Raw genomic sequence first — 10798 nt, forward strand, 5'->3', positions numbered from 1 at the left:
GTAAGTCCAACACCTTTAAGGAAACTTTTTTCACCAACTTTATAGCATTTGAAGGAACAGCCACTTTTTATGATGTGTAAAAGATTTAAACAGGAAAGTAAAGTCATGTAGGTAACTAGTATACCTTATAGTATATAGTATAACATCAAACATTTGTAGATTTAAAAAAAAATGCCCTTCAGTGTTAAATTCTAAATAAACTTTGACAAAATTCAGTGCAGACGATGGACTTTTAATGAGCACTCAATACAGCGTCAGAGGTGGAGCCTCATTCAATGCTAAGACACCTGCTCAGTGAAGCCTAAAGCCAAAAAAGTTCAACTTTACAGGAAATTACCCAGACCTTGTGCATTGTGAGGCCCATACAGTGAGCACGCTAGAGACTTGTGCTGGCCGAGCCGGCTAACTTTCTGTTTAGCCCTCGGCTACCTTGAATGGGGATAAAATGATTTAATCGTGCAGGTCTTCTTGATCCACGAATGGGTCGAATTATGATAGTGAGTTTACGGAGGTTGTGATGCTCAAAAAACTTTGAAAATGCATGGTGAAACGAAGTGACTCAGTTGCCTCACAACAGGCAGGTCTTGGGTTTGAATAAAAAATGTCTGACACAGACATTCTTGCGTCTTGCAGTTTTTATGATGTACCAGTTGTACTTAATCATGTTAATGGGTAAACGTATTTTACTGATCAGTGTAAATTTAATGGAATTTATGAAATGCTGATTCACTAAAATAACTGGTCTATTATCCTTTAGCGAAAATGTTACTCGAACGGAACGTGTTTGGTGCTTGTTATTTTTTATTGCATTGATCTTTTTTTTACCCAGCCACAAACCCACTGAGGGTCTTGTGAGTGTGCAAACAACCATCATAGCAAGAGTTGATTTTATTGCTCACTTGGTATGTGATGAAGATGACTTTAGGAAATGCTTGAAGCTTTTGACACAGCAGAAAGAGCAAAAAAGCACAACTGCACTCACAGTGCCTGTATGCTGTTCAGCATGTTTTTTTCCCCTGTTGGGTTAACGTGTAGTATTTTCACCATAACAACATGAACTGAAGCACCTGGGAAAAAAAGCACTCAGCTCATGTTTGCTCTACGTACAACACATTGCTTATTAAGACTAAAAATCTAAATGGAGCGTTGATGATGGGAACGGCAACCGTCCGTTTTTTATCCGAGGAAGTGAAGTTCATTCGGTGTACACAAACATACAGCAGAATACAGCATGTTCTAGTGCATCTGACTTAATTATCTCCTCTACACTTTCATTTCATCTCATCCTTTCTACGTTCTCCCCATTTAATAAGAAGCCGACTAAGAAACCGACAGTACCTCTACTACCATAAGGCCACCCTCGATCCTGTTGTCTCTCTCTCTCCACCCAGCAGCCCTCAGTCTATGTAGGACTCTTGGTGGTAAAGCTCGTTTCTCGCCCTGGCTTTAATTACAAGGTAATTGGTCTCACTAACGAAGGGGAACATGGCCTGCGAGTCTGCATGTAACTGTGTCTATGTGCATATGTGTGTGTGTGTGTGTGTGTGTGTGTGTGTTTTGTTTGTGTGAGCTGCAGTGTGTTTTCTGGGCTCTGACAGGGCATCAGAGAGTGGGCTGTGTAAACAAGTCGCTAGCATCCTGTCATGCAACGCTGAAGCGGTTCCCCCCATGGACTGCGCTGTTGGTCGCCCCTTGGCCGCCACTCACACACATTAAAAACACACGCACGCAAACGCACACTCGATTCCACTTTCGCATTATCGTTCATACAGTGGTGCAAGAGAAGAACATGGAGTTCTCTGAGCCTTGTGCATTGTGAGCTTTCACCAAATACTTCCAGTCATCAGAGGAGGTAGAAAAACCACCAGGCACTGTCCTCAGTCGGTAACACACCTAAATACACACACACACACACACTATTTAGTCTGTTCAAACATTATAAGACACATCTGACTGAAAAGTGTCAGAACTATTTGTTTCCTAAATCCCACAGTCTGTGTGAACAGGAGGCGTGCTCGTGTGTACGTCCATGTGTGCATGTGTTTATGTGTGTGTGTGTTTGTGTGTGTGACAGTCAAACACTAGAGACCTGTCTTTCAAAGCATTAGGAAACACAGGTAACTCCTCAAAACACAGCGGTCCTCCTTTCATGCCAAGGCGAGTGTGCCAGAACAAAGCCTTCTCTCATGTCTGTCATCTCTGCCAAAATATGGAACCACTTGAAGTTGTTGTCCTTCCCCTCTCTGTCTTTCTGTGTCTCATCTTGCGTAATGAACCCCTTCCCTTCATTCACTCAGCCGGGGTCCTGGAAGAGAGGGATGAAGCAAAGGAGGACTGACGAACATCATACGGCATGAAAAGGAAGAGGAAGCTCTGCCATCTGCCAGAGTGCCTCTCCATGTTTCTAACTCTCTTATCTCCTCACTGTGTATCATCATCATCATCCCTTTGGTCCCTCCTGGAATTAAACTGTTAAATCTTTTCTGTTAACGGAATACAGATCTGCTTTGTAAATTACATGTCCTGTAGTCTCTTGAAGAAAATGAGAGAAGGAGGAATTTAAATATTATACTATAGCAAGTTCTATTAAATAATGTAATACTTTCCTCTGCTTTTTGCCCTTTTACAGTGTAGACAGGGAATAGGAAGAAAGAGAAAAAGGTCTCATTCTCTAGCTAGAATCAAACCTGGTGTGTTGTATGGCATGGTGTCTTGTCCACTCGGCCACCAAGTTCTCCCTTATCCAATATTTTTTATGGTAATTAATTCAAAATGTTCTCACACCCAACTCTTTGCACATGAATGGCTCCAGCAATAATACATATGCAACATGTGGCTACACTTTCAAAATAAAAATTACCAACATATAGTTAACTTGTTATGACGTGACCTTTGGATTGTTATTAACGTTGTGAAAACGCTGCAGTTTGGTTAAGTTCAGGCACAAAAACTTCTTGGTTAGGTTTAGGTAAACATCAGACTTTGGGGTAAATTACTACATTCAGTCACATAACTTATTTGATGTCAGCTAGGGTATGTAAGTCACTTAAGTTTTATCATTTATGTACGTTAAGGTACTCACGTAACGTAATTTCAAAACAAATTACCTCGCTCTTTATTCACAACATCACCCCTCTCCACCGGCTCCCCGCCCCACAACAGATCCAATTCAAAGCCCTCCATAACCAGGCTCCCTCCTACCTCACCAGCCTGCTCCACCACCACACTCCTTGCTGTTGCCTCTACTCATCTGATGCCCTCCGTCTTCACCACCCAGATCTAAGCTATTGACCTGGGGCGACAGAGCCTTTTCTACAGCTGCCCCTCCCTCTGGATCTCTCTCCTCAAACACATCTGAGACTGCACCGACCTGTCCACACCTGAAACACTGATCAAAACTCACCTTTTCAGAGCTGCTTTTAATCTCCGATGATGCCTTTTTTCACATGTTTCAATGGGTTGGTTTACTTTTACAAAGTGTATTTGACTATCATGAAAAGCACTATATAAATAAAATGCATTATTATTATTCTTATTATCAAATCTATATTACGTCTTGGTTACAAGTGTTGCACACAGACATTAATGGAAGGAGAACTGCACTGCCAACATATCTTGAAGCAGCTTAAAACGTTTTAAGATCAGTCACTTCGTTTTTGCAAAATGATGCGGTAAATATTCTTCTACAGCTGCTTTCAAAATGCTATCTCTTCGAAGCTCGTAAGCTGCTGTTCCAAGCAGATGTTTTTACCTTTTAGACCAAAAAGTTCAGCAATCAGCAGATCAAGTTTTATTTCAATACTAGAATACTTCCTCATTTTCTTAATTAAACTACTACCCCTAAAAGAAGAACCTTGAAACTATTTCTGTTGCTCCCTTTCTCTTTCTTTTAAATATTTATCATCATTACTTTGATTTTTGTCTGTTTTTTTTACTTTAAAATTACTTTTTTTGATTCTAGCTAGACCAGATATCACCTTCACTAAGTATAAGAAAATGGAGTCATGCACTATTCTTTGCCTTAGAAGACATGAACAATTAATCCAGCTTTTGCTTTAACTCATAGTCCTGATGTGTCTCAGATCAGCTCTGCACAAAGAGCTCTGTTTCTGTTATGAAATAGAAAAACAGCAGCCTGTCAACATCTTACAAATGAGAAATGCCCCTTCAATGCACAGTCCTTCAACCAACACAGCGGGGTGAGAGCAGCGGCCTTTATTAGAGCCTGTGTGTGTGACATTGGGACGTTTTCCTTTTGTGCAAATTATAAGCAGGGAGCAAACTGTTGCTATGGAGACCGTAGTTAGTGATGCGGTGGGCAAAGCCACACCAACTAGTGTGGAGGAGAGGACTAAGGCTGAACATACTGAGAGGATCACAGAGTACACACACACAAACACACACCCATAGTCCAAGTCTCCGGAAGGCAAATAAAGGGCTTTCACTGTTATATATTTTCCTCCCCGAGTCAGGCGTTTTGAATGCTTATTCTCTGTGGTCACATTTGAAAGCTTGGGTGAAGCTTTTTTAACACACAAGAATAGGGGCAGAGGAGTGTGTCATTGGAGCCGCTGCACAGAGAGGAGATGTGGGTTTGTGGAATGAGAAGCCTGCCTGGGAATAGCATTGATCGCATCTCACCAACCTTTACCTGCCCTCCGCGGTTATTACAGTGCTGAAAAAAAAAAGTGGATGGATAAAGAGCACGGACCGGTGAAAAGAGTAGACAGTGGGATGGATAGGTCACTAATTTTCCAGGAATAACCTGATGGGAGAGAAGGGTAAGCAGATAGTGGGAGAGGACGGAGATGAGGCAGTTATCTCTAAATATAGTTTTAGTGATGGTGTGCCTCTATCTGGGACCAAGTGTCGTTTTTTTGTCTTCTATCCCTCCCGTATCCACTATTGGCCTCCACTGACAACCACAACAGCAGACAGCCAATTCAATTCAATCTCTGTCTGATTGGAGGGAACAGATCTGATTACCTCTCATAGAAGGCACACACACACACACACAAACTTACACACACACACACACACTCAAAATACCGTTGTTTGTGCTCTAAGATTCCCCAGGGAAAGATATCAGAGTAAATGGCTGCGGTGATTGTGCCAGATAGACTGGATGTGTGCATAATATCCACACGAAGCAGATAATGTGTTTGCTAATCGCACACCAGAGACGAGCAAACACACACACCCCGCACACATCCACACACACAAAGGCTAACAGCTGCACAGCTATAACCCTTAACCACTCTTTTCATGCTGTTGGCTGCCAGCTACACTGTAGATGCACCCTCCCACACATCCTCAGCCCGATCCCCCCCGTGGGAGAGTCGTGATTTTCCAGAGTTGTGATGACAGCCGACTGCGTGTGTTGACAGAAGCGGAAGTTATTATTACTTGTAATCGTATTCTTTGTCACATCCTCAAAGACGGGCACGCATCTATGAATGATTTATTTGAACATTTAATGATGTTATATAGACAATACTGAGAATAAAAAAGTTAAAAAAGTCATAATCTGTTGGTAAGAGTCCCAAAATTACTAACGTCAGAGTTGCTATATTTACAAGTAGGGTTTTAGAAATGAATAACACCCACATGATTGCTGGTTACCTGCCAACGTGCGCTGCTTGCATAGACGAGCTTACCAATCTTAGTCACAATTTGCAAACACTTGGCTGGCCTCAAATATTCATTCACAACTCTGACAATGTCCATACATACTGTAACAACAGAACAGGCATGATGCCAGCTTCACAGAGAAGTCAGAAGAGTTTAGTGGTTCAGATTCCACTTTTTTGTATCTTTATTCATGCTTTTTTTTTGTTTTGTCAGAGTCACTGTAGAAACTGAACTTATTCTGTATCAACTGTGAATATATACAGCTACTGTTATTCCCTTATACTGTTTATGTTCGTATGCATGTAAAAGATCTTGAAAGTTAAAAAGGTCAAAGTCTGCACCAAAAAAAGCTCCTCTCTCCCACAGAAAACACTGCTCCTGAGAGCTCGTCAGCAGTCCCGCCTTTAATACCGTGACTTTGTGACATCACACTACATCACCATGTCACACGTTTGCATAATTTATGCCTTGCGGTTAGTTTGGCACGTAAGAATTGATTTAGCACAGCTGCTCTGTTGTTGTTAGCGGTGCTGGCTCAGGTGTGTGTGAGCTGACCAATCAGAGCAGACTGGGTATTCAGGAGGGCAGGTCTTAAAGAGACAGGAGCTAAAACAGAGTGTTTTAGACTGAGGATGATTACAGTGCTGCGGCAGTGGACAGTATGAGAAAACTGATGTGTTTTTTGAGCAATACAGCATGTCAACCTATTCTAGTAGTAACCCAAAATTAAATTATGAACCTGAAAATGAGCATTATATGTCTCCTTCAAAGCACTGTAAAAGAAAACTCTCTCAGCCAGCCTCACAGATCAATCTTTGTACCCTGTTTTGACTTGAGATCCTCTGGAGGCTGAAGCATACCAGTTCATTAAGCATGCTATAACAGCTTTAAGTGTAATCTGTAATTATATTAATTACACTACATTTGACAAAATGCAGTGCTGTTGAAAGCCTACGTTGTGAATGCCAGAATGATTTGCTCGCACGGTGAAAGTGTGAAATGCGATTCAGAGATTCCCCAGAGTAAGACGTCCACGGTTCATCGTACTTCATTACAAGGTGGGCGCTGAGATGGAAAAGTTTGAAGTGGAGACAAAACTGTCGGCAGCTGTTGGGCTCTTCACAAACCTCAAATTGGCTCGCTGTTCTAATTTGACATTCACATAGTGTGTGTTGGTGTTTTGCACTGGCACGACTGTCAGCTCTGTGTTTTATTGATAATGAAGAATATCAAAATGCGTTTCCTTTTAAGAAACTAGCCGTTACACTAATGAACAAACATCCACTCGAGGCATCTTAATTGACTCGTATCCCTTTGCATAACTTAAAGGTTATAATAGACAGACACACATAGTCTGATGCAATCCAATACAACAGTTCTGCCGATGAAAATCTGCCCAAGTAAGTTTTTTATTGACACTGTCATAACTGTGGCAATTTAGTTATATCTTTTAGCACTGATGTCATAGTCAGTGATAGTGTATTAGACTGCATTATTTTGAGAATTGTTGTAAATGACAAGGTGGTGACTTTTTTTTGGCCAAGCCGCGTATAAGCAACCTTTGATGACGGGTTGTCAGTGGGTCAAGCCCTTAACGGTTGGCAACCAGTGGTGTAAATTAGCACCTACATTAAAATTAAGAATTATTATGATTTGCAGGGACACAAGTACTGTGGAGGAGTTGTGGGGGGAAGGAAGCGGGGGTGGTTGAGAGGGATAGAGGTGCAGAGATGTAATCTTTGTGGATTTATTGAGGATTAATAAAGACTTTTATACTTCAAGAATCGAGCCTGACCAATAAGACGGACTAATTCACTCTCGGAGGCGGCAGAAAGCCGCAGTTATTCAGCTCCGGTCATGTAAATGCCAAAGGTCGGAGGTTATCTCCGTCTTGACATGGTAATTCAATAAAAAACCTTTTGGAAGAGAAAAAAAGGTTCTCTGAGAAGAATGACCCCTGAGCTCTCAGATGAAACATAATTGTGTGTACAAAAGAAACATACACGTGCAAACCCACAGATACACGCCGACGTGTCGAGCCAGGCACACACCATCTGTGATTAATGTGTGACACGCTGCAGTCCCATAGTCTTTTTCATTACATTCTTCACCACAGAAGTGTGAAACAAAGGCCTGAGATTAAACAGCTCTCCTTCACACTGACTCATTAGTCTCTCTCACTCGCTCTCTCTCTTCCTGATCAGTCTCTCCTCTGTGTCTCACTCATTCAGGGCAAGGTCATTTAGGAGTCAGAGCAGTGGGCGGAGGAGGAGGATGAGGAGGGAGAGGAAGGATATTAGGAAAGTGAAGGACTATCCCTGCAGGGATTCTCACAAGCCGCCGTTTACACCCTAATGACGAGCAGCCATTCAGAGGATCTATTTTCATTTAAATCGAGCTACTCCAAAGAGACGGAGACGGAAACATGTGTATGTACTGTACGTACACCGGTCGTACACATGAAGCACACTAACAGGAGCATTATCGAAGTTTCTTATTCCCAGAGCATGCTCGCTGCTTGTGTGTGGTATATGTATGATTGCATTTGACTTTCATCACCCTGCCCTGTGTGTGTGTGTGAGAGAGTGTGCGTGCATGCGTGTGTATGTGTGTGTGTGTGTGTGTGCGCGCGCGTGTGCATGCGTGTTTTGGAAGAATGACCCAGATCAGAAAAGCGATAAGTACTTTGTGTGAGCTCAAACTCTACATACCATTTTAAAAAGAGATGCAGACACAAGGCAAGGTGTAAGGTAGTGTGTGAGTGTGTGTTCGTTTGTGTGTGTGTGTGTGTGTGTGTGTGTGAGGGAGAGAGAGAGAGACAGAGAGAGAGAGAGAGAGAATAAGACGGGGAAAGCAGGCAGAGAGAAGAAGCTAAAAACCCTCAAGTCTGAATGCTGAAGGCAAACCATTCATCTTTCCTCTCATATGCTCTTCTGGGCTTCAATCCCAGTCCCAGTGTGCGTGTGTTTGTGTGTTTGTGTGTGTGTGTGTGTGCGTGTGTGTGTGTGTCTGCAATCCCCTCACATATGGAGAGCAGTCTGAATGATGAACATGATCTCCATTGCAGCAGAACAATACTGTTTCTAAATAGGACATGAGAGGCATTCAGCCTTCCCTCACACACTGTGTATGGGGGGAACCGACGCTTGTTTGCAGGGGCTGAAGCGCGCCGTGTGCAATGAGGCATCTGCTGCAGGTGATACTGAGTGTGTGTGTGTGTGTGTGTGTGTGTGTGTGTACGTGTGCATCCATTAAGTGCCATTCCCAACGGTGTCCAGAGTTTTTGCTACATCAATCAGATGCTTATTCAGAGAGTGCTAGGCGTCGCTCTCGCAGTCGGGCAGGTGGCACCAAGCAGCTGGGTGATGGCTGCCAGCCTGGCCCCTGGCATCACCTCTGCTCTGAGACCACCCAGGCCTGCTAATACACCTGCTAGCTACCTGCCTCTGGAGCCTTTCACACCTGGATCTGTTTGCCTCTCACCAACCACAACACTCCCGCACCTGTTTGGTAGCAAGCTCCTGCACCGTAATACCCCGCACCTGTTAATTAGCTATGAACAACAGCAGCCCTGCATTCTGTTTTCTGACCCAAATCCTTCATCAACAGCAGATCAAAACACAATTAATATAAAGGAGAAAGTAGCTGACAAATGTGTGTTCGTGTAGTGAGGGCACCGTCTTAGAAAATAACTAGTTTTTGTAATATATTCTTCATGGTAATGCAGCAGTGTGACACATTTCTTTCTTCAGTCAGGATCAGCCCAGAGGCAGGTGGATGCTTTGATATGTCAAGACACTGTCGTTTTTACTTTTTCTCATGCAAAGATAACAGTAACAAGTAATGTTAAAACTGAAAAATAAAAATGTATGCACAGGCCAGAATCACAAGTGCATATTGGGGTCTCACTCAATGTCCCACCCACAACACTGAATAATCAGAATCTGCAAAGTAACTAAAGGAATCAAATAAATGCAGCAGAAATGCAGCATGTTGTCTGAGTTAATTGTTAAAAGTTAGTTACATTCCATGCTGAATATTTTAAATCTTGACACCAAAATGTTTCATTTTTACTGCAAATGTATACCGGCCGTGAAAAAACATATCAGTTGATCCCTACTTTACAGGTATCGTTCATCAAAAATGCATCTAAAATAACAAAGCAACGGCCATTTTCACCATTTTTGACAGCAGATCAGTTTGAAATACTGCAGTGAGTAATGGAACAAGAAGGAGTAGCTTCAGTGAGCCGACACGCTGCGCATCTCCGGCGTCTTAGCGAGGTTACCAACTCAATTTCCCTCATTGACGTTCTCAGGTTCCCTATTAGCATTAATTTAAATGCGAAATATTGACAAACAACAAATCCCCTGCCATCGTTGTGTTGGTCAACTCTGATTCCTCTTGTCACGTGTAAAGATAAATGTGACTGCTGATACTCGGAGAGCTGCGAGTCATCTGCTGCTGTACGAGCAGACACTTTCAGTGGGAAAGTAGTGGAAATAAAACTGGTAATATCATTTTCTGCATCAAAGCTATTAAGGATTTGGTTCTTCTCTTAAAGTAAGTAAAGTAGTGAATGCATTTCTTTCCTCATAGAGTAAAAAAGTACATAACTTTAAAGAATAATGAGCAATAACTTCCTTGACACAGTTTCAAAGTGCACAACAGGTGTGATAACAGTGTACCGACCTTTCCTCTTGGAGTCCCGTCTGACGCTGCTGGGCCTGACCGCTGGCTGTAGCTCTGTCTCTGTTGACATCCTCAGGCTCCAACTGGGCTAGACTCCGCTCCGCTTGGCTCCGCTGGGCTCCGAGGGTCCAGTTCACAGCGTCAGTGCCGGCTGTGCGTGCGTGGGCGCCGGGTGTGTGCGTGGAGGCGCCAGGTGTGTGTGTGGGCACACAGGCTCATGGGAGAGGGATGGGCTTTAGCCCTGACACAACATCCCACACACACCCACAGAGAGCTGGGGAGAAAACAGAGGAAGAAAGAGGTTTGCTTCAATTAGGTTGTGTTTACTGTTGGCAGGAGAAACCTTGCAAGAGTTCTCAGCAGGCGTGAGAATGAGCTTGTTTCTGATCGGGGGCCTTGAGTACATGTTGCCCGTGGTAACGGATCGGAGAGACCCGGTGTACCATTCCCACTTCCTGTCAATAATAGGTCTCTG

The 10798-nt window shown here is 43.1% G+C and overlaps 1 protein-coding gene across 1 annotated transcript in view; it reads right to left on the bottom strand.

Moving 5' to 3' along the window:
- dab1a (DAB adaptor protein 1a) overlaps positions 1-10393 on the bottom strand; it is a 44960-nt gene extending 34567 nt beyond the window's left edge. The window contains exon 1 of the mRNA XM_073477003.1: positions 10324-10393. Coding sequence (XP_073333104.1) covers positions 10324-10393 — 70 coding nt within the window. The remainder of the gene's footprint in view (positions 1-10323) is intronic.
- Positions 10394-10798: the final 405 nt, after the last annotated feature.

Source organism: Pagrus major, chromosome 11 (assembly GCF_040436345.1).
Source record: "Pagrus major chromosome 11, Pma_NU_1.0".
NCBI lineage: Eukaryota > Metazoa > Chordata > Actinopteri > Spariformes > Sparidae > Pagrus > Pagrus major.